This window comes from Bombus vosnesenskii, unplaced genomic scaffold, assembly GCF_011952255.1.
Source record: "Bombus vosnesenskii isolate JDL3184/JDL3185 unplaced genomic scaffold, Bvos_JDL3184-5_v1.1 scf7180000013297, whole genome shotgun sequence".
NCBI lineage: Eukaryota > Metazoa > Arthropoda > Insecta > Hymenoptera > Apidae > Bombus > Bombus vosnesenskii.
Genome location: NW_022882947.1, coordinates 2,332,537 through 2,360,093, shown reverse-complemented (window position 1 = coordinate 2,360,093; position 27,557 = coordinate 2,332,537). Strand labels below are relative to the sequence as shown.

Sequence of the window (27,557 nt, the reverse complement as noted above, 5' to 3'; positions counted from 1 at the left end):
TGATTTCAATTATTGAACCAGATGCTGATCAGGTAGAACAAAATTATAAAATATCTAATGTCAATAAGGGACAATTCCATAGTCGATAATGTGCTCTACGGCTCTCGTTGTTACCGACTCTTAGTATATCGACTTCGTTTTAAAATCACCGATGAATTAGTTTACCCAACGCGACCATTTGAAATTTTATCTATTATTGGCAACAAATATTATCATAGACAAAAACTTACTGTTATTTCCTATGTTACCAACATAAAATGACAATAACACAGGTGAACACATCAAATACTGACCTTACCGATAGTATTGCGCGCAATCAGAAAAATTAAATAACGCATTGAAGAGAAGACTTTGTTAGAAGATAACGAAAAGTAACGAAGTAAAAAAAAGAGGAAACATATCCTTTTCCATATTTTTCTTCTCTTTACTATCAAGTGCTTATTTATGAAAATATTGCTTTTTCAAGATTACAAACTAATTATTATTCATTTACCACAGAGATAAGATGTCATGTCGTATAATATAAATAGAATATGTAGTTTATATGTAGCGACATACACGATACACGATAAAGCGAACAATGCATACTCATAATAAAAGGCAAAAAGGGAAATCCTAAGCCATTGACTATTGTAAACAAATCTCAACATTTCTAAAAGAAATGTTTAATGGCTTCATAAAGTTATTATTGCTAGTAGAGTCAGAATTTCTTGGGTAAAAAAAAATAATAAACGTAGAAATATATAGATAAATAACTACATAGAAAATAAAGCATAAATATACAAAGTATAAAACATAAAAGTAAAGGTAAAAGTAAGTTCTAACTCGGTGTAGGGGTGTAGTATGCAATAATCGTGTACGATTTTTTTTTCTTCGGCTGGAATAAAAATTGGTTCGTTCTATCCGCGTACAACGCGGACATATGAATGATTCGTAAATATTGTCTGCCTAACTGAATATACGCCATTTATTTTGTGCTAATAAAACATGGCGCGTTTTTCTTGTCCGTTAAACATAACTGCGCAGTACGACAAAAACGCGATGCGCAGAACGTGTTCAAACGTGTCTATGATAGCTATCCTTCTCGAATATAACAAAAACTACTAAAACTACTCAAAAATTAAAGAAAATCAAACTTGCCAAATCTGCATGAAAAATTTTCGGATTCATCGTCGAACATCGCAGTGTTCTTTTGTATTTCGTGATATCCCTCTAATGCTTCAAAGTTTCCCTCGCAATGAAGCAATGATCTGCGCAAAAAAAGATCAAAGCATTAAAATAAATGTATACAAAGAATAGATTATTTGATAATGAAACAATTATCGATTAAATTGCGTCTCGAAAAATCATTACAAGATTTACCGGTAAATAGAGTAACCAAAAAGACAATAAAAAAAAAAGAAAATAATCAAATAATAGATTATAACGTAATATTGAATAGAAACGTACATTAATTAAACGAAGTTACCAGTAGCGCGGTTTCAAGCAATAAATGAATGATTATGAAAACACTACGCAGCGGAGAAATTGATACCTGTCGCGGAATAACACAGATACACATTTAATCACTCTGATTTTCGACAATAAACTTACACTTGCGCCGTAACTTGCGCCGTAACTTGCGCCGTAACTTGCGCCGTAACTTGCGCAGCGAATTTCAAATGGTGGGGAGAGCGTGTCGTACCGTGCGTGTACGTACTATAGAGGTCACTAAATGCGGAGAATTGGAATCATTGAGTTGTCGAATTTCGTGGCGGTAGCGTGTAATACATTGTGAAAGTGATGTATTATAACCTATCAGTGACGTTTTTTCAATGACATTGCCTTTGCATTAATCTTACTACCGTTTATATTGTATTATTAACATTATATAGTTGATACATACGTATTTATTTACGTATTTAATATACGTATTTATTTAACAATTCATAAACATTAAAATAACGAAATTAAGTACGTATGTAGTTCTCTGAAATATTTTTTGTTAATATTTCTTCAATCGTCCATTTCACTGTTAACATTACCGGTAGCTTGTGTTGTAGTTTCCGTAATAGAATTTAAGCTTGATTATTGTTTCATTTTAATATATTTAATTTTATTTTATACATTTTTTATTACTTTCAATTTTCGTTTTTGCACATTATTGGTTGATTGCAAAGATGGCATACGAGTAGTAAGAGTTATGTGTAAATAAGAAGTGTTTAATAAATGATTTTTTCATAGTTACTGGCTTTACAACTTTCGACGATTGAATTGAACATATTTCTTATGTTGGTCGCAGCAAATTACAATAAGAAACACTTTAATTTTTTGAAAATCGATATTTCAGATAATTCCTACACTCACCGCTCTAAATCGTAGATAGCATAATCTCGTGATACAAAATCCTATAAGATGCCATATCTATTCCATACTTATCTTATATATTGTTCGTCATCTAATTTTATGATTCTTACAGGTGTCTCTATAATTGTATTCGCAAGGACAAGTTTTCCCAAACTAAAATATAACCTCACGTTTGAATAAAACATTGGAAAACCATTAAATATTGTTTCCGTTGTACAAGGCTATTTCTAACAATAAATAAAAATGCTAAATTCTTCTATGAATGACCGTGAAAGTCAATGCCAAAGTTTGGACGACTTCACTAAGAAAATACACCAAGAAATTGTTGAAACTATCTCTACTTTGAATTGGACCATAGAAAGTATAGGAACCGACGTAAGTATATTAGAGATAATATCTCATCAACAACTAAACGAACAAAACTACTTTCTTATGTATTCTTTTAGAATGATAATATGCTGGTTTGTCCGTACGATTCATCTCATCAAGTTAGTAAAAAGATGTTATATCAACACCTGGAGTGCTGTCAGTTGAAACACGAAGGTTACAATGAATTTGATATTCTACTGCCTGAATCATGTTTACCATTAAACTCATATTCCTCGATAAAATTAGGTATGTATTAAGCTTCGTTAAAAATTCAATTTCAATTTTGATAATGGGATTTATTGTAAACCTTGATTTAATTGTAGATTCACAAATGCAAAACAGCATTTTACAAAAAGCAAAGGAGGAAGATTCAACTTTGAAAATTGGTTAGTATAATGCACATAAAATTTCAATGTTGAAATTTCTACAAGTTTTAAATCAGTCCATTTTTTGCAGCAAGTTATGAATGTTCTACTTGGCACAAGCTCTATATATCCTTTTTCATGTTCTTTGCCATATATTTAAATAATATTAAATATCTACCTCATATTTCCTTATTTAATTTATTTTTTAAGTATGTAGTTTTTTTCAAAACATGAATTCTTAACACTGATAATAGGTTTGGGTGAGCGATTAATTCCAAGAACGTCCAATAGAATCTTCACAGATTTTACTTGTGATGAAAGAAAAATTTTGTATGATTATGTTATATCAAATACAGTGAAGCCTGACATTGGACATGATATTACAGATATTCAGAAATTGTAAGTTTATACAAACAAAGTTTACTTTTTAGGCCTTACATATGCAATATTTTGTAATATCCTTTAACATTGTTTCAGGAAAAGCCAAGATAAAGAAGATAAGAAATTATCCTTTTTGGAGTTGCTTATACAAGAACGTAATTTAAAAAGACGACGGGCTAAGCACAGAGGTGTGCATACAAATAAGAAGTCTCACATAGAAGTTCTCAGGGAAGTTATACAACAGCAAATGGAGTTATATATAGATTATATAACAGAAGCACGTGCAACTAATCACGATACGAATACTACTACTGAAATTCAAAGTTCCAGTAATAGTCTTAGCGATACGATTAATGAATTTCCATTGAAATGCAACGATGTCTTTATAGAAAATACGCAGAATCATCGCGGACATTCCAGTTCTCAATATAACAAGAAATATGAGTACTTTGAGAAACCATATACTACTTGTGCAAAAGATTCAAAACAAAGAGAAAGTTCACGAATTACAACTGAATCGAGGAACGTGCAAAAGCTTCATAAACATAAGAGATCTCGTTCGAGGGAACGTGATCATGATAGAAAAAGCAAACGTGGTTCTACACGAACACATCATAAGAAATCTCATAAGAGTGACAGGTCACTTGATAGCGACAGCTCTAAACGAAGTAACGATCGCCGGGAAAAATTAATATTATAACTGTTAAATTTGTATTGTTATTGATATTAAAGAATTTTCTGTATAAATAATAACACAAACTCTAACTCTAAGGGTTGTATCTATTCCTTTTCCATGAAATTAGAAAAAATATATATATATATAGTAAAACCTATCGTTTTAATTATTACTTCATTAACAAAAGATTATTAATCTGTTAACCTAACCAGTTATTATTTAGTGACAGAATGTTTTTTTACACTAATAAATTGCTTTATTTATGCTTAGAAAATGTTTGAATTTTCAAACGTTGGTTATGTTCATCCATGGTGTATTTTGTTCCATAGTATATGACGTGTAATATATTATGTGTTACACTTGACTGTAGGTATAGATATAGTTCATTACACGTTGCCAAACGAGTGCCTTGTTATATCCAAGTACGTATAATAGGTATCATATTATGTTCTATACTTCTTATTTATAAAACTATTAATCTGTCTTTTCGTATTTATATTATTCATGTTTCGCATATACATACATATAATTATATGTATATACATATAGACGCGCACGCTCGCACGTGTATCCAATAAGATTATGGAAAAATATGAAGTTTTAAAACAAGTGGGCGAGGGATCTTTTGGACAAGTATACAAAGCAAAGAAACGATCTGACGGTGAAATCGTAGCTTTCAAAGTAATCCGGAAGGTAAAGCGATAAATATTCGACCAAGTTTATGGTGATGGTTACCTGCTTGGATTCATAATTTTATATATATTTCTGTTTCGTACAAATAAAATTATATAGCGTGGTAGATCATTCAAAGAACTAAAGAGTTTGCGTCAAGAATGTGAAATTCAACGTCATCTTCATCATCCAAATATAATACAAATGCTTGATTCATTTGAAACAGAAAATGAGGTATTGATATAATTTTTGAGAAGAATGTGCAATTATGCATTTCCTGTAGAATACAGCTAATCTTTTCTTTAGATAGTAGTTGTGACTGAGTATGCAGACAAGGAATTGTATGAAATATTAGGTAAAGCAGGTCGTTTGTCGGAACAAAGGGCACAAGTAATAGCTTGTGATCTTGTGTCTGCACTCTACTACTTGCATTCCAACAGAGTATTACACAGGTTCGATATTTTACCTGTTAAAATGTTTTCTGATAATAATAAGTTGTTTCTGCTCTAGGGATCTTAAACCACAAAATGTACTTCTTGAAAGCAATGGAGTTGCAAAGTTATGTGATTTTGGATTTGCTCGCAGTATGAGTACAGGGACGCATGTATTAACTTCTATAAAGGGAACGCCACTGTATATGGCTCCAGAACTTATAGAAGAACGCCCTTATGACCATAATGCAGACTTGTGGTGTGTTAATTTTATAGACAACTAGATGTGAGAATGTTTAGCAAAGCACACTATATATAATACGCATAGCACTTTGTTTCCAGGTCCTTGGGTTGTATTGTGTATGAACTAGTTGTAGGGTCTCCACCTTTTCAAACAACTTCTATTCTACATTTAGTCAGATTGATAAGATTTGAAGCGATAAAGTGGCCTGATTATATTTCTCAAAATTGCAAACAATTTTTACAGGTTGTAGCATATTGATAAGCTTTAGAAGGTTTTTACTTTTTCCTTGTCCGTCAATGATAATTTTATTAGTAGGGTTTGCTACAAAAGGATCCTTCGCAAAGGTTAACTTGGCCAGCTCTTTTAGATCATCCTTTTGTCAAAAATAGAATAGTAATAGTAGGTGAAATTGGGCCTACACCATTCACTACACCTTTATCCGCAAGTCAGGCTAGAGAGAAACAGATGCAACTACAGAACTTGGCAGTACAACCTACCAATCATCAATCAAAGTATATATGTATACATATACGTTACAGTCTAAATCTAAATCTACTTAAATCTAACTTTCATCAAAACTGAGTCTTCTCAGTGAATATTGGACTAACAGATCTTTTTTGTAAATACTGGTTTTAATTAGTTAATTCGAGAATTAATTGTATTCCGTTAATTAGAACTAGTTGTAATTTCTAGAATTAGCTAGTTAATACTGTCATTGAGACAAGAAACCTTTGATAAAACTTAGTTTTGATTGATGAAATCGAGCAGAGACAGATCTTTAAGTAAATAAGAATTTTATATGAATATAATGCAGATTTTTGGAGAAAGCTATTAAAAAGTTACAAGAGCATGAAAGAACAATCGAAGAACGTCGCCAGAAAACATTTACATCGAATCCGCGTTATCCGATACCACACGGATATTGTCAACATGAAATGAACCAATGTTATACTTTACGACATAGCGAACCGAGCGGAACGGATTCTAGCACTAGTGTCGATGTATTATTAGGAAATCTTAGTTTAAGGGCATCGTTGAAAAGCGACTTACTCTCAGCGGATCATGCATTGTGTCGAAGTGATTGTCCAAATACTACGAATTCAACGAATAAACAAACTGTTTTAACGTTTGATCAGATGTCAAACGTTAAATTACCGGTTCGTTTAAGTGAACGAAACTCGAAACAACATTCGGAAGAAGAAAAATCGGAAAAGAACATTGAACTAAAAAATACCGGTGGTAATAAATTGAATCAGCAGCAGATCGCTCCTCGAGAAGTGGAAACGATTCAATCAGAAAGAGACCATGAAAACGACGAATACGCATGTGATCAACAGCTACGTTGCCGAAGATACGATTCAGTTAATGCTGGACTATCATGTAACAACAGAATACCTGACTGGAATCCGAAGGCTGTCGATAGGCCGATCGAAAACGAAGAATGGATAGCGTTTTTACAACGATCCATGGAGGAAATTATGGAGGGCGAAGTAGGATCGTTGCTTCAACAAAACTGCGTGTCGGTATTTGTATCGCCATTAAGGAATCCAGCAGCCAGTTGTCGCGTTGTCGAATACGTTGCTTGTCTTTTGTCTTTACCATTCGTCGTATCGGTAACGAAAGATTCTCTCGAGAAGATCACGCAAGTATACTTGGATGTTAGAGTCGTGCCGAATCTCGTTTACTCTCTGAAACTTTTAATGTCCGAACGTTCCGAGTTCGAACTGGACAAAAAGTCTGAACCGACAAATGCAAACACCAGATCAGCATCTACGCTATCCGCGGACGAGTTACAAACACTAGAATACATGATGCTTGTACTTTGCAGATTAGTTTACAATCGACAACAATTTCTCACTCAATTCTGCGACGCCGTTTACATCGTAAACGGAGTAACGTTGTTACAACAATTGTTGAGTTTGGAAAAAAGAAAAGCACGCGTGGTCGTAGACCTCGTTGCGATTTTAAGCAACATATTACGTTCTCAACCAGAAAATGCTCATCTTGTGGAAAAAGTTGTATTGCATTCGCATTTATCGGGTAAGTTTGTCGACTCGAAATTCTCATGTTTTTATCTTTAATCGGCGGAAGACTTTGATTTAGTTTTCCTCCCCTTTTAATTATTTCACTTTTTTTTTATTTCTTTTATATCGTTTTTTATTTTTTCGCCATTTCTCTTTTATCGTTTGTAAGTCGATTGTCGTTTCGTCATAATATCAACGAAATATTTTTTTCGTTAAAAAGGAAATTCCATAGAGCAGCTCGGTAAACTGCTCACGCATCGACAAACGATACTCCGAATGAGAACATGTCAGCTGATTAGACTCTTAGCCAGATTTTCTTGTAGAGCTTTGCAACAAATCTGGTGTAAGTCTTTGAAGAATCTAGTAGAAAGTTTAATCCTTGACAACGATCAGTGTGTGAGGCTTGTAAGTAATAAAATTACAATTCAAATGAAACAAATAAGAACTCGGGTCGTCGTCGTCTAAAATATAGGCTCGAGAGTACATACGAAATATACTTTCAGGCCGCCGAAGACGCAATCAAGGAATTAAAGGAATTGATGTACTACAATCAACAAAATCCTGTTACTTGATGCATTTCCTTCTTTGAATATTTTAACATTTATTTTTTTTTTGTACTTGACAGCAACAAATTTGCATATTATCTTTTTCTATCAAATTAAACACGATTCCAACGTTATTATTCATTTTATTATTCAACACAGCGTCAAACTAAATGCTACTATAGCGATTTATTAACTTTGATATTACGATCTAGTGAGTAGCCACTCGATAGATATATCATCCGATGAATCATCGCTATCCGTGGTTTCATTCATTTGTCGTTTGTTACATTCCTCTTTGTACATTTCTAGTAACTTCAGTGTATCCTTTCCGCTGAGTCCTTTTCGTTGACCAAGTTCTGTTTCCTCCTTCTGCGGAATACAAACGTTGAGCAAAAAGGAAGAATTTCAAATTTTTCCTAAATTTCGCTATCAACTCTCGGGGCAACGTAATAATAATAATAATCTTTTGCAGTTATGAATATGGAACCTATATCTCCGTATTGCTGCAAACTTTTCAATTCGCGAAATTGCGCCGATTACTTACTTTCGGTGTAATGGTCGGTTCACCATTTCTTGAAAACGCGTGAGAACTATAATGCATTACACTCGTATAATCGTAACCAATCCCATAATCTGTGACAGTGCCATTGTCGTATTTATTAAAATTATGCTCCTTGCCTGTATAAATCGTAATAACGCGAATAAATTTTGTTTGTCCAAACGTGAATTTCGATTCGATCCGCCAATCATCGAAGTAATCGACGCGTTACCTGGTTTTATATTTTCCCAATTTATCGTCACCCACTCGTCACGATCCGCGGCACTCTGTTGATGGTAAAAGCCTAATGCGTGCATCAACTCGTGCACGACCACACCATGCTGCACGCATCCCGGATTCTGCAAATTCACTACTTGTCCGCGATCGTGCCTGCCAACCAAGGACCAACATCCCGACATTTTGCCCTTTATAGTGATATAGTCGGTATCTGCCTTTTTATAAGGACGAAAACGTATGCAGGTGTTCTTATGGTATTCCTCTATAGCACCTTCGATTACCTCGATATCTTCTTCATCTATAAAAGTACACGTAAATGCGATGGCATCATTTATCTCAGCTTTGTTATCGATATTATCTACTTAACGAGGTACAACGTCTTGACAATTTAAAGAATCGAATCTACTCTTCTAATTTTCTTAAAATTTGGCTTCAAATCTCAAAGGCTTCTAATTTTCTTCAAATTTCAAGGTAGCATACTCCCTTAATAAAATGATTTACCGAAATCCTCTTCCTTTATGTAATAAGGTACAACTCCGCCTGGCCAACGAAACGCGTTGTTCACCAGACCATTTTTCCCCCCATCTTCCTCCGAATTAAGCATTATATCTCCTTCGTACAAACCGCTTAATTCCCAAACGTTCTGTTTGTCCTCTTTCGTCCATGATTTTATGCGATCAGCTGTCAGCAGTGAGTAGAAACAAATAACGAATCGTGATTCAATTAGAATGAATTTTCCTACTTTTGCCAATCAATTGGACAGCTTTCTGAGAGAAGGTTCATAAGAGAAAATAGCGCATTGAGTAAATTGCCTCGAATTTTTCGTTTAAATCTTCATTACGTTTGAATCTATAGTTACAACGGCGCTTAAAGTGCCGGCTACTTTCGACCAATGGTGTTTACCACAGACCTTATAGATCCTTTTTTCAAAAAGCGTCTCAATTACGATCATATACCGATGGTTTGATGCTCGTGTCTTTCGTTGAACGTTCCTTCAAATTTCGGCGTTGGTGGAACGATCTTTCGCTTTGAACCGTAATCAGTAGCTTTTGAATCGACACCAATTGCCACCGTTACGAGGAATAATATAATTGCTATTTCACTATTTTTGAACCGAAGCATCCTTAAACGATAAGTACTATGCTCGATCGTTATTTTTCCGTCGCTGCGATCCAACAAAATATCAACTAGAATACATATCGTACGGTACAACCGTACTTTTATACGCGAACAGGGACATACGTACTTAAATAAATAGACACGTATGCTGCCCACCCTTCGTGTCTTCCATTATCAAACGTTACTTGGTAAAACTTGCTCGTAACCGATATGCACCGTCATTTCCGTTGATTAACCCATTAAGGGCCAACATTGCGTTGACCCAACGCTTCATCCGCAACTTTCTTTTTTCTAGTTTATATTACTGGTAGCGATGAAAATTCATGTCAAAGTGAAATATGTTTGCGGTCTATTCAAAATAGCGCTTGCCATTTTCTTCGAAAATAATATATCAATGCATATTCATGATAGACGATATCGAGATCGCAAGGAGAATACCAATTTGTTTTCTTATCTCGTTACTTATACATGCAATTAAAAATTATCTCTATAACCATTTGAAGAGCATACGGGAAAACATGGTATCATATACATATGTAGGTCAAAATGATTCGGTAGTTAGTCGTGTAATTCGGTATATGGACATGTCATCTCGGAATCATTTCGGGCCTTTCTCCCCTGCTCTCGTGCTCTCTTGGTGTATTCTTGTCAGCTTTCGATCTCTGCCTCGATCGCCATAGCTACTATAATCATCGTTATATTCGAAGATAAAAATCAAAGGAATCTCATATTGCTCTGCACGTTCTATCAACCACGGAAGACTTTCGAACAAAGACATCGGTCATCAGAGAGCACGATATTCGGATTTCTAGTTGAAAAACTATTTTCATATTTAATTGCCTCGCAACAGTTCTCGATCGCGTTCGAATAGCGGAAAGTGCGTGGAGAGAACGACAATGTCTCGTGTCGCGTGTCGAAGACAATCACTGGTAAACTTGTAATCACGCTTGAAAATCTTTTCAAAGAGCGATCGAAGCAAGGTCAATGACCAGCCTGTTCCAGATTCGAGTAGGAGCTCCACATAGCCTAAATTCTAACCGGATTTCTTGGAACCGCAAGCAAGCAGAATGGTTCTTTCGCGTCTGTTACGATCGGTACACCTTTTTCAAGTAGATACGATGGCTAACTATCGAGTTGCCCGAACATTCGCATTCGTTTCTTTCTCTATTTCTCTTTCGTTTACTTCCAACCATTTCCCCGTTTCTGTCCTCTCCTAAAATCGTGATTACTTTTGTTTGCATGTCAAACGCATTGCAAATGATCTTGCGATTCTCTGTGCAACGTGCTATAACTTGAAACGAATCTGAAAATGTATACAGAAACTACAATGTATTTCTTGTAAACATTATCATATGTTTATGGAACATATCCATATTAATAGCGATAATGACTCACGTTAATTTTCCATATTTTGGGATATGAAATCTTTAAAAAAGTTACATATGCTTCTGAAAACTAGAGAATATTCGTTTCACTGTATTGAAAAACAATCAATTTGCTAACGGTATAAACAAATATGTCCAATAAAAATATATCTCGCACATATAAAATATTAGTTGTGAATATAATAAATACGTTTATGATAAAACGTGAACAGAATTAGTTTAAATACGTAATGTTGAAAAAAATACGAACAAACATCGAGCGTGTTGCAAAAGGATCGTATCTTTCTCGCGTGTATCCTCGAGAGGTTCTTCGTGAACCACTGACCCACTGGGGCCGACTGGGGACCCACGGAGAAATATCGGCGGGAACGTCTCGCCGCGTCGGGAACGTATTTCGGTAGTGCGTACACTGACCAAAAAACCATACTCTTTCATGGTTCACTGACCTCGTCCAGCCTCTTCGCACTCTATCTTCTTATTTTTCTTTTTGTCTTTGCCTCGCTACTCGTTACCCATCTACAGTGACTGCCGAAAGTATTTGGACACTTCTAGAAACCTTTTCCGAATATATCACGTGTGTTATAGGAATTTTGAAATTTTATTAAATTTTTAAAATTTACGATCATACTGGTAAAATTTCGAACAAAATTGAAAATATACGTACGAGCACGTGGACACTGGGTCGTTATCCAGCGGACCACGCGACATTCTCCGCTTTCCGAACCATTCATTCCTATCTCTAATACGTTTCCTTTTTATTCACCCTGTTTTTTTTCACACCATGACTTTAATTTACATACGGTATCGATACGTTTAACGATAATTGGAAATTAAGTACTGCGCAGACTATAACGTCTTTGCGATAACCGAAGATGCGACTAAAAGATTCTCTGAAAAAAGGCGACATTTTATACGTACCATTCTATTATTAGATAGCTGCAAAAATTAGACAGTTTTGTCATTTCTCTTATTTGTTTGTCACGTTTCTTTGTGTCCCTCCCTCCCTCCCTCCCTCCCTTCTTTTTCCTCCCTCTTTCTTTCCCGCTCTCGATCTCTTTCTCGTCGCCCCTCTATCCCTTCCATTCCCCTTATTCTATCCCCCTTCTCTTTCCCCAACGATACTCGTTCAGGTAACAAGTATTTCCGAGCTCTCGACTCGGTCATACACCTGTGAGAGTGAAAGTGTCCTCCATCCCCACTAAGAAGCTGTGTACCGTACAGCCACGCTGACGAACAACCAGCCCCGACGCTAGAAGAGACAGCAGAAACGACGTCGCTACCGCTACTATCGTCGTCATCGCCTATTGCTACCGCTATCGTCATCGTTCTCAACAAAAGAATATTTTTATCGTGAGACAACCATCATCTTCGACTTCATTCACTTATTTTTATTGCTGGGTTTAACTCATCGTCGCCTGGATTCATTTCGATTCGTTTTCGTTCTTCAAAATTTCGTACCGATGAAACATATTGTCAAATGTATGCAACACGTTGATTCGAACGATCGTTGAAGAAAAAGTTGAGTGGCGTGGTAATGTCGATTTTCCTACGTCTTCGCTTTCTTCGCGAGTGTAATTGCGCTTCTTTTTGCAGATCGCATATTGCACATCGCGAAGAATTTTAATTCTTTGCTAAAAAATAACGTCGAGCGTTAAGCACACGTTGGTACCTGCAACACGAAAGAGTAATCGATTCCTTTCCGCCCTTACTTTTCTCCAAATCGAGCATTTCCATCGTGAAAGTATCAAGGAGAAATAATTAAAGAAAAGAAGGAACGCTACTTCAGGTAGCGAGTGTGCGTAAAGAAACTGGAGGGTTTAAAGGGAATTAAAGAGAAAGTAAGACGGTAAAGGCAGCAAGTATGCGCTGCCTGTTAGAAATACTCGTATAGCGTGTAAAACCATGATGGGTTTAAAAGACATTAAAATGCTTTCATCGATGTATTACCTTGTCGTATCCGATGTATATTACCTTCCGAGGAGAAATTTCGAAAGGTGCGTTCCATAATTTTTTTTACCGTACTTCTCTACTGGCAATCAGTCGCCAGTCGAAATAATACAGTGTTACAGGGTATAGACGCACGGTAGTTTGCGATCGAACTGACGTAGGTAATAAACCCAGAAACGCCTGTCGGGGCCAATACACCCACCTTCTTTTATGGGGCAACGAACTCTGTATATACTCTCTGTATCGTACTGTATCACGAATCATGGTGTCACTCACAACCTATCCTTTATTCGCATACATTAAGTCTGGAGAACCACCACCGATCCATTGATGAATCGTTCGTAATTCAAATCAGGAAGCTCGTTCTCTGATTTCGTTCAATTTGTTCCAACAGGTTGTTTAATCGAATTATTTCCTATTACATATGGATAGAATATTCCGCAATTATCTGTCGACACTAGTCGATCGTCGATATATTACAAAGATCAGATTAAGAGGACTAATCTTGCAAAGTGATAGAAATACTACCGATGTTAATACGATGATATTTATATAGCAAATGTATGTAATAGCGTATACGGGGAATACTAAAATATATTACTGCTATGTTTTTTAATAGCTTAAGGTTATATCCTTGGTGGCTTCATCAGAAAGCAGTAAATGTCGATTCTAATTATTAATTCATCGTTAGTTTGTACTCTAATAAAATTCATATACCGTTACCATAAATCAATTAAACTGTCCCGATACTTATGGCCGACAGTGTATGCGACTTTAGGTTCGTTCCATTATCGTAACCGTCAAATTCGTTGAACTTTCTGAAATGCTTCGATATGGTTTTACGTAATAGGGCGAGCAACGAACTGTTTCTTAATTATCTCCTTTCGCCAAAAATATTTCGTTTGGTTCGTCGGCCCGTCCTGCATCAGATACAGGACGATAAAATGGCATGCTTGCGAAGTACGAAAGTCGTGAAAATAGCGTATTAACAAAATTAGCATAAAAGGAGAAAGTCGCGGTCGTTGGCCGCACGACCACGTTTGGTTCGACTGTCGAATCTGCGAATTCTCGTGTGAACGGGTCTCGCAACAGAAAGATCGAGATATGGCGACAACGTGCGACCGATCGGACATTCAAAAAGAAACTGTACTCACACACACAGTCTGAGGAAAAAGGAGGCAGACAACGGGTACGGGACAAGCATCAACTGGGAATAAATCGAATATCAATTTTTTTATCTGAACAAAAATGATTCGTCCCCGAGTTTGTCTTTTTCCAGAATAACGAAAGAACAGTCTGGCATCTTTAATTCCTGTTCAATACGTTACACACATACTATACAATTGCTGTAAGTCTAACTGTAGTTATATTCTAGAAAAATGAAATCGCGTTTGACATTATTTTTGTAGAACCTTTTAATTTCTATCCGACGATAAATCAAGACGTAGATCATTTTCTAGCCTCTAGACTCTAAGAAGAGCCTCCACAAATTTGGCAAGGATCATTTTCGTTATGAAGACTTTTTCAATTCCTTTTGTCTTTCGCGTCGCTCGAATCAGCCACCCTATACGACTTCCTTCGAGACCAATGTGTTAGCGATAATAGTTTCGTTATATTCTCGATTTGCACGGGTACGCATTACTAGTCATCGAACCATTAAATGCGAAGGATTTTAAAGAGCATGTAAAACTTACTAGTCAGTCATCGTTTACCTGGTAGTTGATAAATAATTAAAATTGAAAGGCAGGAGCTGTTGGCTGATCTTGACATATCGCATTGCGATGCGACTCGCATACGGGTGAATAAACTTGAGAAATTTATCGAGGAGAAACGATGATCTCTCGCGAGCAAAGAAAAGGACCCTAACCTTGATAACTGGATCCAGCCAATGACCCCAGTCGATCGTTGCCCCGGTTCTACCTGCTTACCACAAGAATTAGAGGAAAGAGGTAGATAGACTGGTACCTATGTGCCAATCCTGCATCTTGTTCCACCATTAACCCTCCTTTAAATATGGTCACCTCCTACTATAATATTCGTTTTAACAATGGTGACTCTACGTTCACCGAATAGCACAAATAAAGATGAAAAATAAGAATACAAGAAAGTAAAAAAATATGAAAAAGAGAAAAAGAGAGAAGGTAAAAAGGAAGAATAGAATTTCAGGTCGATGAATTATCGAGTAGTACGATAGGTCGAACGAAAAGTGCAGGAACAAATAGAGTATATGAATGCAGGGAAAGGTGAATCGTGGAGGACAGGAAGGATCACGAAGAAAAGCTACGTGGTTCGTCCATGAGGATTGCGATCAGCATAAAGTTCGTTATACCCTTCGAAGAGAGTTGACAAAAAGTCTGCGGTCATCAACCAGCCTTGGAGAAAAATCATTTTATCGAGTTCGGAGTAGTTGTCCTTAGGTTAAATGAAAAATAATAAAATTACATTAAAAGGTTGAGCAGTTTATCACCGGCGCGAATTCAATTCGAATAGTTCACCTCGCATGAAGGAGCGAATATGTTGAACTTTTGGAAGAGAGAGGAATGTACAGAACAGAATAGGTACAATTGAGAAAGATGTAAGAGTTTCGATCAGTAAAGAGGTAGCTTCAATATTTAAATCGTACTTATTGAAATAGGAAAGAAGATATAAATTTCTTACGAAGACTACACGGGGAGAATATAAGCCTTGTTTTGTTGATTTTTATGTCACTTTATGATTGAAAAGACGATTATTGCCAAACATTCACTTAATAATATCTACTCTTATTAGCTGTTAATACCTCACTACGATACGAAACTGCTAGCGATAAAAGATTGAATCTCTCTAAAGTTATCCGCAAATAAAAGTTCAATGGGGTGAAATCGAAGGTGATATTGAAAGTCAAAGTATTATTCTCATTGTATTTTGTATTTTTAATATAACTTTTTAATGAAACTTTGATTGACCAATGTTTACGTAACATTTTGTGCCTGATTCTACCCATAGAATATACCGACAAAGTATAACTGCTAAACCGTGGGACATATCGTAACATATTACATCTCAGGAACTTCAATAGTTTCAATTAACTTATTGTGTTTGATCAAGATCTTATTGCCAAGGATAGTAGTAAGAACCCTTTTCACTCCACTCCACCTTTCCCTTTACTTTTCCTTCTACTTTTCAAACCAACCCTTCGCCTTCGCCTTCGCCTTCGCCTTCACCTTCGCCTTCGCCTTCGCCTTCGCCTTCGCCTTCGCCTTCGCCTTCGCCTTCGCCTTCGCCTTCGCCTTCGCCTTCGCCTTCGCCTTCGCCTTCGCCTTCGCCTTCGCCTTCGCCTTCGCCTTCGCCTTCGCCTTCGCCTTCGCCTTCGCCTTCGCGTCCCTTTGAAATTTTCCAGTGGCGAAGGAAGATGTAATCAAAATATTTACTTGCGGTTCACAGCTTCAAAAAAGAAGTAGTTGAGTGGATTCGCGTTAGATCGCTAAAATATATTGTGCTTATACAATTTCTGCTGACCATAGAGAAAGAGAAGAAGCAAGCTTAGCGTTCGTCTAAACGATGGTGTCACTGCAGTGACGGCATTTGCAAAGACAAACAGTTCCAGATATAGTGTTTAACTCTGCGTAATCATGTAAATTGTAAGTAACATAGATACGAAAGTAAATCAGAGTAATCTCATATACAGAGTAAATCTCATATATTTATACATTAGGTTAGAATTATGGAAGACTGACTGATTAACTTCTAGGTAACATTAGGTAGAATACAGTGCGTATACGTATGCATATCTTACAATGTTATCCTGTAAGTGACATTAGTGAAAGTTGTAAGTCTGATTAAGCTTAGGACCTCGAGATAGATGTCTCTTCCTAACCTTTCAAAGACCTTCTAAATCTCTTCAAAAAGAAAAAAAAAGCCAAAAAACGGGGTACCCACGATCGAGTTCCACAAAACAAATCAGGTAAGAAGCAGATGGTCGAAACAAAAAACAGTTTTTCCTTGTCCTAGATGGGTCAGATAAGCGAAACTTGTGAAATAGTATCTTTTTTACTTGCTATTTTTGTCCCAGGATCCTAAGGTCCTAGGGTTTAGATTAGAGCAGCGATAGTCTAACACAATAACGGTTGAAAAGTTCTTGGAATTACCAAAGATAATCTAAGAGCGAAAAGAAATTGGAAATTTACCCACGTCCACGAAATATCACAAATGGACTGACAAACGAGATAGCAAGAAACGACGAGAGGAGGGTATTAGCGTCAGTAGTTTGTGGCAGTAATACTTTTGATAGCCTCAGAGTGCAACATGGTTCTTTGTAACTGTTCTAATCGTAGCATTTTACACCAAAATAACAAATAATGTGTCATTAAGGATACAATATATAAATAATTATAAGTGCAACGTTCGAGTGAACATAATATATATAATATATATAACCTTCGCATGAAATACAAAATTCTAAAGCGATTCATACTAAACCAGAATAAGCAGATCGTTCTGACCGTCTCGATCGTGTAGCCATATCTCAATTGTAAAACGGTTGATCGACTATTTGAAAGTCAAAAATTTAAATTGTTTCTATTCTTACTTGTGTCCGACTTACCGGACTACTCAGGATTGCCAGTCAATCGTTTACGTCGTAACTGGGTAGTTCCATCGTTTAATATCCGCTAAAATAGCTTTCATACGCATGTTCTTGCTCAACTTCAATTGCGTTTTAGTTCGGTGTTATCGTCAATAAATATTTGCTACGTTTTTGCGTTAATAATTACGTGAGTATTTGGATACTTGTCAATTATTACAAACATACAGGATGTCTCTACAATTACGATACGACCGAGCGAGAAGTAATTTGTTTGTTCTTTGTTACAGGTAACGCAGCAAACATCGTTTCAGAAGATTCAATCGAATCGCTCGATGCTTCGTCGCTGCTTCGCGAACTGATTCACGATGAACTTCATTTACGCGATATTCGTTTTATTCGTTTCCGTTCTTGTATACGTCTTCTATATAAATCGAAAGGTACGTCGTCTACCACCTGGTCCTTGGCAACTTCCGATCGTCGGCTATCTTCCATGGATCGATGCAAAAAAACCACACGAAACTCTGACGAATTTAGCCAGAGTTTATGGTCCTATATGTGGATTTCGCATGGGTTCCGTTTATACTGTTTTATTGTCGGATCCTCAATTAATAAAGCAGACCTTCTCGAAAGATATGTCCACCGGTAGAGCACCTTTGTACCTTACACACGGAATTATGAAGGGATATGGTAAGATTATCTGACAAAATCATGTGTATCGCTCGGGAACTATACTCGTTGATTCTATAAATCGAAAAATAGGAAAAAGTAACGATATTATAAATACTATTTCGTAATTTCGAATGACTTTGTGCAGGTTTAGTTTGCGCGGAGGGAGAACGGTGGAAGGATCAGAGAAAATTCGTTAGCAATTGCTTACGAAACTTTGGAATGATAAAGCACGAAGGACCAAAGCGAGAGAAAATGGAGAAACGAATATCCGATGCAGCAAATGAATGTGCAACGGTATGTCGTGTTATTAGTCACCGCTTCGTTGCTTCTTTCGATAACTAGTTGTAATACATATACACTAACCCTGATAGTAGAATTTCCGACTAAACACAACAATACTACGACAACTTAAAATAGCAAAATATTTGCTTGGTGAAAAAGTAAATACCAAGAAGATCAGTTCCAAATGGATTACATGTTGAGAACAAAAATATTTGGCTTTCTGATATCTAATCCTGTTAATAGCATGAATTGAATTGAATACGTCGTCGCAATATATCAATCGATGATACATCAATCACTTTTTATACAATTTTCTTCGTCTGCGTATGATAGGCACTGAAAAATCGCGGGGCAAATGGACCGATCGATCCATTAAATACGCTTCATCATTGTATGGGTAATCTTGTTAATAGCATCGTATTTGGAAAAACCTATAAGGAGGAAGACGAAGTTTGGAAATGGCTAAGACATCTGCAAGAAGAAGGAGTGAAAGAAATTGGTGTCGCTGGACCGCTCAACTTTTTACCTTTTCTCAGGTACATCCAAGTGACAAATTTTAAACGACATTATTAAAATAAAAGAATGACAAATTTATGCGTAAAAATTGCTCTTCAGATTCTTACCACGATACGGCCGAACGATACAATCGATCGTCGATGGAAAGGAGAAAACGCATAAAGTATATCGGGAAATACTCGAAGAACACCGTGCACAGATCGCGCAAGCATCAGAAAATACGGATAGAGTCGAGAGCTTTCTGGCAGCATTCGACGAACAAATGAGGAAGGAAAACGGTACAAAATCCGAGTTTTTCACAGAACCCCAACTGTACCATTTATTAGCAGATCTTTTTGGTGCTGGAACTGATACTACTTTGACCACCTTTCGTTGGTTTCTCTTATTCATGGCTGCCCATCCTACGGAGCAGGTATGTTGCACTCTCCTACAGCTCCTCCTACGGTATGTGAGATTTTCTATAGGGAGATCGTAAGATAAAGCGTTAAGTAGAATCGCCGATTGGTAAGCTCGTAGCAAAAACAACCTTTGTCCATATTTGTCTTTCCTCGGAAAAGCAAACTATTTATCCCATGACACATTCACACAAAGGCAGTTGGATCGTTTATCACTTCTATTTACTATATTATTCATAGGAAAAGGTACAATCGGAAATGGATCTATGTTTGAAGGAAGGGGAGCAGCCGACTCTAGACGATAGAATCGCTATGCCTCGTCTCGAGGCTGCTATAGCCGAAGTGCAGAGGATAAGGACTGTTACACCACTCGGTATTCCTCATGGAACATCAGAGGTACCGTACCGTCCATAAATCAAATTCCAATTTCTCTATGAGAAATTTCGCCTGTTTAGGATATGCGGATAGGTGATTACGATGTACCACGCGGTACCATGATCGTGCCGATGCAGTGGGCTATTCACACCGATCCTGCTTACTGGCAAGATCCTCTCGAATTTCGACCCGACAGATTCCTATCCGATGATGGAAGTTTCTTCAAACCGGAATCGTTTCTCCCATTTCAAAGTGGTAATTATCTTCGACTTTTCTCCCGCTCCTTCTCTTCTCTCTCGTTCACCTTCTCTTCGTGATATTATAGATATGTACTTTCTGCTTCATCGTATTTATTCGAATAACAAATACCTGCTAGACGCGTTTCTTTCTTTTCTACCCCTTTTATTTCATTCTATTCTCTTTTAATTTTCTTTTGTTTGATTTCATTTTGTTCAAAGGAAAACGCATTTGCGTGGGAGAGGAACTCGCTAGGATGATACTATTTTTGTTCGCCGGGAGGATACTGCGCGCATTCGTTATATCCATACCACCGGACGAGATCGTCGATCTCGAAGGCGATTGTGGCATTACGTTAGTTCCGAAACCACATCGCTTGATGTTCGTTCCACGACATCATTAATTAACGATTATAATCAATAAAAGATGTAGATCTAATAGAACGGCTATTGTAATCTGATCGATCATCGTTACAAGTTACAACTATCACAAGCGTGTTTTACGAAAATATATACTTTTCATAATTAACCTGGTCGAACGATCGATCGTTTAGAAAGTTTTCGTCCAGCGGATAAACGAACGACTCTTTCGTTTCTCCTTTTCTCAATCACGCCCCCCCTGTTCCCCTCTTCCCCCCTTTGTTGCTGTTCGCTCCTTTTTTGTATCTGTCTTTTTTCTTAAATACCTGTTCTTTCGTCTTGGTCGAGCTATATCGCCTGTCATCCCGAAAGTTCAGCTTCCGCCCACATTCCCGTCCCTCCATCTCTGGCTCTCTTAATCTTTTCGTCAACAGGTATATTCGCGAATTCGGAAAACACAAAATCGATTCCCCGTAACGCACAAAAGGTATCCCCTTCATCCTCCTCGTAATTACAGTCTTTTTCTACTTTTTTCCCTTTTTCTTCTTCTCTTTCTAGCGAAACGGTGTTTCAAGCGTAATACAAACCGAGAGAAATATGAAATAAATACGAAATAAATTGTGGGGAAGGAAAAGCAAAAAAGAGAAAGGATCATCGACTACTGGATCGAAATAAAACGGGGAATGTAATTTTCAGCTCACAAAAAGTCACGAACATAATCGTGACGGTCGTTCCGTTCGTGAACACGACTCGTCGAGCAACAACGTACGCACGATACGATACGAGGCAATGATTGATTTTCATGAAATACAAAATATCGATTTATTTCGTGTGAAGAGGAGACACACGTATTATCAATTATAATTACAAGCTTGGTCATATGGACATTAACATTGTTTAATGATCGTTACAAAAAAGAAAAATAGATAATAACATTAAGTAACACAGATTCGCGGTCGGCGGGTGAACACAATGCGGTGCTCCGCAATTCGAGCATGCAGCATATAAATTTCTTACTGGTGAATACAAACGAAGCATCGACGCGGTGATATATACGTGGCGTTAAAGCTCACCGCGGCAAAGGGAAAACGTAAGAGGAACGATGAAGAGGAAGAAAGATGACGGAATATAAAGAAACCAGGGGGAATCCGCGTCGATGGTTCGTCGGCTTTCGCCGGACACGCAACAAAATATATCTTTGGAAATGATTTTACGATCGCGTTATCACAGGAATCTCGAGGGTCCCATGTCCTAAATTCGAAATTCACAGCCTTAATCTTTGCCCGCACCCAACGGATCGAGTTCGATGTTGGTCTTGAATTCTGAAACGCTACGTAACTACACTGTGTGTGGTGTCGCAAGAATCTCGTTCTAACTTTCACGAAAATCACTGTTCTAGGTCAACAGCCGCGTCCATCCGACGCGCAGCCCTACGATCTAATCCATTCGAATTTAGTCGCGTCGAAACTTTCGAACGATAAGGGAAAGAGAACTCGTTAGTCGAAGACGATCTCGCGCTCTCGTTCACCGCCTATTATCAAGATAATACCTAGATATGTACATAATACAGTAACTTACGAATATCTGTGCGCACACTCACAGCGTACTTCGTTACACGGTCTTTTGTTTTTTCTTTTTCCTTTTTTTTTCTTTTTTTTTTTTTTTTATTAACCCGAAATTCTTAATCTAGCATTTACCACTATCGCTATCATCGATATTGTCGTTATCAATTATAATTTTACCAATACTACCGCCTGTACTATCGTTGCCGTTACTACTTTTGTCTATTTCTATTACTACCGCTACCACTACCACTACTTATTTCTAATACCGTTACTAATAATTGATTCCTCTTATTATCATTACTATCTAAAAGTCTTTTGTCTCTTTTTACGTCCGAGACTGCGCCAACACAACGATCTCTAGAACGTGACGGATCATCGTTGACGGAATTGTTATCGAAATCGTTTTTGTATATATTGTGTGCAACGAATTTGAACATGTACACGCAAACTTCTCATATCATTCAACCGTATACACACGTTCTATACCGACATACATTTATCAAATAACGCTAATGACTAAATGCGAATAAATAAAGAGCGAAATGTTACCCTAAATATGTATAAATGTTGGCTAGTACACGCAAGGAAATTAAATAATAGAAATCGAGAGTGAAACGACATTTATGCGATAGGTAGATGGAGAGAAGAATAAAAGGAGGGATAATGGAACGCGTTCGAACGAACCTTTCGACGATGATGTGAAATATTGTAGGGCTGATTAAGGATGGACGAATGTACGATGGATCGGATTGAATCGTATTAGATCGAATTGGATCAGGTTGGATCGTGTCGGGCCAAGTCGGTCCAGGTCGGATCGGTCTCGTTAGGAACGATTACCGTGCTCCGTTGATCGTTATGGAGCGTTCGAAAAAGCAGGAAACTCAGTGACTGCCGATATTACGCAGAATAGCGCCGGAGGGGATCACATCGTTGCTCGTATCTTCGATGAGATCCAAATTTCTTGGTACCAAACAAACGTCAAAGGGGTCAGGCGTGACGGTGACACCGGCGTTGCCGCGCAAACTCGGCAAGGACGAGCCCTGCGGCGATCGCAACTCGAACGTGTGCATCAACGAACTAAAGAACAAGAATAACTCCATGCGTGCCAACACATCGCCCAGGCACATACGTCTGCCGACACCGAAAGGCATAAAGTATTCCGGTTTCTGGACTTTACCTTCGGCCGAGAGAAACCGACTCGGTCGAAACTCCTCGGGCTCCTCCCAAAGTTCTGGATCCATATGCACGGCATGCAGCAACGGTACCACTTGGGATCCAGCTGGTATCGTGTAACCGTGCAACGTCACATCTCTGAAACATTTTTACACCTTTCAATCTTAACTATCTCACACGTTCCATCGAGATCGTGATTCATCCATTCATTCATCGCGGCGCCCCAATACTACGAAAATTGTATATCTATATCGGCGTCTCGTCTTTGTCCTTTTCTCTTTTGCTCGTCCACTCACCGCTTTACAAGATAGCAACGTTTTTCGAAAGCAAATAACCTAATTAGCGACTGGTTCGATTTTACTTTCGCTTTTATCGCGGTATATCGATAGATATTAACCCAATTGAAGAAACCCAATTATAGTAATGAGACGAAAGAGAGAATGATCCCGCTCGATGTAATTCGGTTAAAAAACAAGGTTGGAAATTCGACCGACGAATTCTCGTAAGTATCGTGTCAACAGTGGGATCTGTAGACGATATAATTACCTCGTGGTTGCGTGTGTGGTTCCCAAAGGGACTATACTCGACCGCCTAAGAACCTCGAGTATCGTCGCTTCGGTTATCGGAAGAAAAGGTAGATCCTCCAAAGCAGGCATCCTCGATTTTCCTACCACTTGGTCCAATTCTTCCTGTACGGCAGTCGCCGCATCCGGATGATGTAGCATCAAGATTATTGCCCATTCGAGCGTGGTCTTCACCGTTTCCATGCCAGCAGAGAACAGATCACCGAGAATTTGTTGCATCTGGCGATCTATGAATAGTACGAAAAGAAGAAAGAAATGAGTGGTGTAAAACGAAAGGCGATTCTTACGAGCGAACTGCGAATGTTTATGGAGTTCTCAGTTAAATTTCGTACGAAACCAAAATTCATCGACATCGTTCGTTTAAACCGAGGCGACAAATTCGACGTACGTCGCTTCCTATCTTATATTAATCAAAGATAAACGAAAACAGCGCGCAAAATGATACGAAATATTTCAAGTACGGCGCTCGTTACCACATTTAATAAACAAATTTCCATTTCTTTGTCCATGAAAATACGAATGAAAATAGAAAATTTCATAAATATTCGCTGTCTGTGTACGAGATATATCATCGGCGCACTCTCACCATGATTTTTCCCTTGAAAGAGCGTAGTCGCGCGACCTTCTCCCTTCGCTTTCTCGATCTCGAGCAGATAAGCGTCGACAAGGTCTCGTAAAGTGCTTTCGTCGAACGTTGCTCGATGCTGGTCGACCGCCTCTTGAAAGAAATCGGCCATTTCCGCGCGATTTTCCGCAATCTTGTTGCGAACTTTTTGAAGGCAAGGCAAGTAACGCATCACAGGAATAAAGTTGACAGCGGCCATACTGCCGAACAGCTTGAAACCTTCCTCGATCAAGTCCATGAATCTTTTGAACCTTTTGTCGCCATGTTGGAAACGCACTCCCATTATAATGGAACATATAACGTTGCTGATCGACATTCCAAGGGAAGCTGAAACGTCCGTCGGTGTTCCTCGTTTCGTCACCAATCCACGAAGGAACGTCTTAACCTCGCGCTAAAACCAATTAGAAATTATTCGTCTCTTTTTCATCTACTTGATATCAAGTGCAACGAAGCAAGTATTATGCGAATATACAGTGAAACCTTGATTATTCGAATACAATCGGGAAGCACGCTGCTCGGATAATCGAATATATTGGTTTTTTCACGAGAACGTCGTTTATTTCGAGCTATGTTTAAATATTAATATTAGTCAGAAATAGAGATTTGCGAGCAAAGATGTACTATCAGTTTCAGTTGCTATTTATATTTCTTAATGTTTCTTACATGAGGGACTATTCTTAAACTTCTCACTAGTCGATCGTTTGGTTAATTTTACTCAGGTTCTACCGTAGTACATGGAAGAAAGAAAAACTATAGAAAAAGGAAAGACGAAATTTTGTAAAATGCAGCGCTCACCATGATTCTCGATTCCATAATTTTCTTCCCACCGCCCATATAGGTCATGCCGAAGCCTCTGAGCTTATCGTGAAGAAATTTTCTTTGGTCTTTCCACATAGCACCTTCGGTGTTGATAATACCTACGAGAGAAAAACTCTTGAGCTTCAAAAGTCAAGGGAACCGACCAGTTCGTAGAACGAAACCGCTTCGAACGAAAAACAGGAGATTCAACGTGTTTTAATTCGTACGCAGCGTAACAATATAATAAATTATCTGTAAACTATACAAGCTTTCCTGCCGGAATCCTGATCACGGAATCGAAAGAATCGGTGACGCGAAAAAATAATCTACGAGCAAGACGAACGAAATATTTCGAATAACGAAAAAAAAAAAAGAGGTAGAAGTCAGTTGGCTAAAAGTGGAAAACAGGAAAAAAGAAAGAAAGATTCGGCGATAAAATCGGACGCACGCATGCAGCGGCGAGATGGTTGATAAAAATGTGAAAAGGGAAAGAAGGAAAGAGATAAGAATCTGACGGGAAAACGCAGAGTGAAAAATATGCGAGAACACGAAATCGAGATAGAGTTAGTTATCGGAAAACGAGCATGACAGGCGTCACGTGTTATACACTTACCATATCCACCGAGGATGTTGATGAACTCGGTATGCGGTCTGCCAGTAAACTCTTCCCGACGAAACGTGTCGCGAATCGTACGATGATCGCTAATAACAACCACCAGTTGCGTTCCTAGTCGAGCACTGAACATTGGACCATACTTCTTTGCGAGTTCTCCGTACCGGAGGTGAACGTCGCCTTTCAAGAATGGCAAATAACCAAACACGGGTACACCCCAAGGCCCTGGAGGCAGAGAGCGCACATACCTAAGCCATTGCATGCACCTTACTACCAATAATACACCTAAGAACACGAGAAACGTGTAAAGGACCTCGATTCTCGTGCCACCCATTGCTTGCCAAGCCCATTGTGTCGCGTGTTCCACTAACATCGCGCTATATTCAATTACGCTTTTATAATAATACGTTTTGCGTTCGTTTCTGCAAATATTTCGGGAACGAAATTTCCCTTCGATTTTTCCAATTCGAAATAGGGAGCTTCTTTCTCTCAAACCCTTAATCCCGATACACTTTTACTCGTTTCTTCCTTCCTCTCCGTATATTTCTCTTCTTATCGTTCTAACTTTCCCTCGGCTTCGTAAATTGAATTTCTACCCTTCCCTCGTTTACTTTCTCTTTTCGTTATCACCTCGACCTTTTCGGCGCCTAATATTATACACAACCTTCGCTGTTACTTCCTATTCTTTCTCTTTCTGCTTCTTTTTCTTTTCTTCCCTCTCTCCTTTCTCCGTGTAGCACCTTCTTCTGTCGCCTCTTTCTTCCTTTCAACCCTGTCTCCGCTTTTCTCGTCTCCTTTCGCTTTCTACGACCCTTTCTTCCTTTCCTTCCCTCTTTCTCGCTTTCTTTCTGTCAGAACTTCTTCGATCCCTTCTCGTCACGACACGTTCGCACGTCCCGACGAAAAACCACCGGTCAACCTTCCCTCTGGCTGGTTTCGTATCGGCACGAACACAATTTTCCTACTCGAAACGATGCTTCCGAAATTCGCGGCTTTAAGTATCAAATCTGACTAGGCTGGTGGGGCATAATCTGGAGGGGAATATAGGGGAATAGGAGAGGAGAGGGGGAAGGAGAGTGCGCGCGCGCACGCTTCTGTGTAATGCGTATGCGTTTATGCGTGTGCGCGTGCGCACGTGTACGAGAGAGGATAATTGGAGCGATTTATCAAAAAAAAAAAAAAAAAAAATGAAGCAAAACAAAAACGATGGAAGAAAAATCGTCGATACCGATTTAGTAACGATTACGCAACGATCGAGAAGGCTCGCCGAAAAATCAGATAAAGTGAAATATCGCGAGACGCAGTGTCCGCTGCAACGGATAGAGAAAGAAACCGCGAATCGTATCAACTAGCAGAGACAATGAGTAGGAAAAACGTGCACGCACAGGTGATAAACGCGCTCGCTTGTTCTTACGCACTAGGGGAAGAAACGTGGTGGGAGAGTCAATGGAAGTATGGGAGAAACGAGTGACAGACAGACAGAGAGAGAGAGAGAGAAAGAGAGAGAGAGTGAGAGAGAGCGA

The 27,557-nt window shown here is 38.2% G+C and overlaps 5 protein-coding genes across 6 annotated transcripts; 3 read left to right on the top strand and 2 right to left on the bottom strand.

Annotated features, from left to right (window-relative positions):
• The first annotated feature begins 1,937 nt into the window (after positions 1-1,937).
• Positions 1,938-4,212, top strand: LOC117233540 (U11/U12 small nuclear ribonucleoprotein 48 kDa protein-like). Its single transcript, XM_033493931.1, has 6 exons — positions 1,938-1,953; positions 2,459-2,721; positions 2,793-2,961; positions 3,039-3,101; positions 3,335-3,479; positions 3,558-4,212. The coding sequence occupies exons 2-6, from the start codon at positions 2,590-2,592 to the stop codon at positions 4,159-4,161; spliced, it is 1,113 nt and encodes a 370-aa protein (XP_033349822.1). The 5' UTR covers positions 1,938-1,953; positions 2,459-2,589; the 3' UTR covers positions 4,162-4,212.
• A 63-nt stretch (positions 4,213-4,275) lies between these two features.
• Positions 4,276-8,187, top strand: LOC117233537 (serine/threonine-protein kinase fused). The gene is made up of 10 exons (XM_033493927.1): positions 4,276-4,559; positions 4,687-4,830; positions 4,930-5,043; positions 5,116-5,261; positions 5,320-5,499; positions 5,583-5,727; positions 5,800-5,996; positions 6,299-7,524; positions 7,729-7,913; positions 8,012-8,187. Exons 1-10 carry the CDS (start codon positions 4,470-4,472, stop codon positions 8,078-8,080), a joined length of 2,496 nt encoding a protein of 831 aa, XP_033349818.1. The 5' UTR covers positions 4,276-4,469; the 3' UTR covers positions 8,081-8,187.
• Positions 8,188-8,254: 67 nt separating this feature from the next.
• LOC117233526 (zinc metalloproteinase nas-15) lies at positions 8,255-10,080 on the bottom strand. Its single transcript, XM_033493894.1, has 5 exons — positions 9,785-10,080; positions 9,330-9,509; positions 8,824-9,126; positions 8,598-8,731; positions 8,255-8,422 (listed from the first exon to the last, which is right to left on the bottom strand). Exons 1-5 carry the CDS (start codon positions 9,948-9,950, stop codon positions 8,255-8,257), a joined length of 951 nt encoding a protein of 316 aa, XP_033349785.1. The 5' UTR covers positions 9,951-10,080.
• A 6,658-nt stretch (positions 10,081-16,738) lies between these two features.
• Positions 16,739-21,814, top strand: LOC117233539 (cytochrome P450 306a1). 2 transcript variants are annotated; one of them, XM_033493929.1, is made up of 8 exons: positions 16,739-16,899; positions 18,131-18,530; positions 18,658-18,806; positions 19,128-19,330; positions 19,410-19,722; positions 19,946-20,101; positions 20,161-20,335; positions 20,539-21,218. In XM_033493929.1, the coding sequence occupies exons 2-8, from the start codon at positions 18,209-18,211 to the stop codon at positions 20,718-20,720; spliced, it is 1,500 nt and encodes a 499-aa protein (XP_033349820.1). In that variant the 5' UTR covers positions 16,739-16,899; positions 18,131-18,208; the 3' UTR covers positions 20,721-21,218. The 2 variants fall into 2 exon arrangements, with proteins under 2 accessions (XP_033349820.1, XP_033349821.1); XM_033493930.1 differs by lacking the exons at positions 16,739-16,899; positions 20,539-21,218 and adding an exon at positions 21,235-21,814 and having other exon boundaries at positions 18,209-18,530.
• A 518-nt stretch (positions 21,815-22,332) lies between these two features.
• Positions 22,333-27,557, bottom strand: LOC117233538 (cytochrome P450 18a1). Its single transcript, XM_033493928.1, has 5 exons — positions 26,035-27,557; positions 25,419-25,540; positions 24,585-25,014; positions 23,961-24,225; positions 22,333-23,552 (listed from the first exon to the last, which is right to left on the bottom strand). The coding sequence occupies exons 1-5, from the start codon at positions 26,405-26,407 to the stop codon at positions 23,123-23,125; spliced, it is 1,620 nt and encodes a 539-aa protein (XP_033349819.1). The 5' UTR covers positions 26,408-27,557; the 3' UTR covers positions 22,333-23,122.

Bases quoted from the DNA above. Each gene is read 5' to 3' on its own strand.
- LOC117233540 (XM_033493931.1), top strand. From the start codon at position 2,590: ATGCTAAATTCTTCTATGAATGACCGTGAAAGTCAATGCCAAAGTTTG. The intron at 2,722-2,792 runs GTAAGTATATTA...GTATTCTTTTAG, and splicing joins TAGAAAGTATAGGAACCGAC to AATGATAATATGCTGGTTTG. The intron at 2,962-3,038 runs GTATGTATTAAG...ATTTAATTGTAG, and splicing joins ATATTCCTCGATAAAATTAG to ATTCACAAATGCAAAACAGC.
- LOC117233537 (XM_033493927.1), top strand. From the start codon at position 4,470: ATGACGTGTAATATATTATGTGTTACACTTGACTGTAGGTATAGATAT. The intron at 5,262-5,319 runs GTTCGATATTTT...TTTCTGCTCTAG, and splicing joins TCCAACAGAGTATTACACAG to GGATCTTAAACCACAAAATG. The intron at 5,500-5,582 runs GTGTGTTAATTT...CTTTGTTTCCAG, and splicing joins GACCATAATGCAGACTTGTG to GTCCTTGGGTTGTATTGTGT.
- LOC117233526 (XM_033493894.1), bottom strand. From the start codon at position 9,950: ATGCTTCGGTTCAAAAATAGTGAAATAGCAATTATATTATTCCTCGTA. The intron at 9,510-9,784 runs GTATATGATCGT...CACTGCTGACAG, and splicing joins ACACGAGCATCAAACCATCG to CTGATCGCATAAAATCATGG. The intron at 9,127-9,329 runs GTAAATCATTTT...GTACTTTTATAG, and splicing joins CATAAAGGAAGAGGATTTCG to ATGAAGAAGATATCGAGGTA.
- LOC117233539 (XM_033493929.1), top strand. From the start codon at position 18,209: ATGAACTTCATTTACGCGATATTCGTTTTATTCGTTTCCGTTCTTGTA. The intron at 19,723-19,945 runs GTATGTTGCACT...TATTATTCATAG, and splicing joins CTGCCCATCCTACGGAGCAG to GAAAAGGTACAATCGGAAAT. The intron at 20,336-20,538 runs GTAATTATCTTC...TTTTGTTCAAAG, and splicing joins GTTTCTCCCATTTCAAAGTG to GAAAACGCATTTGCGTGGGA.
- LOC117233538 (XM_033493928.1), bottom strand. From the start codon at position 26,407: ATGTTAGTGGAACACGCGACACAATGGGCTTGGCAAGCAATGGGTGGC. The intron at 25,541-26,034 runs GTAAGTGTATAA...TTTCTCTCGTAG, and splicing joins CAACATCCTCGGTGGATATG to GTATTATCAACACCGAAGGT. The intron at 24,226-24,584 runs GTGAGAGTGCGC...TACTATTCATAG, and splicing joins CTTTCAAGGGAAAAATCATG to ATCGCCAGATGCAACAAATT.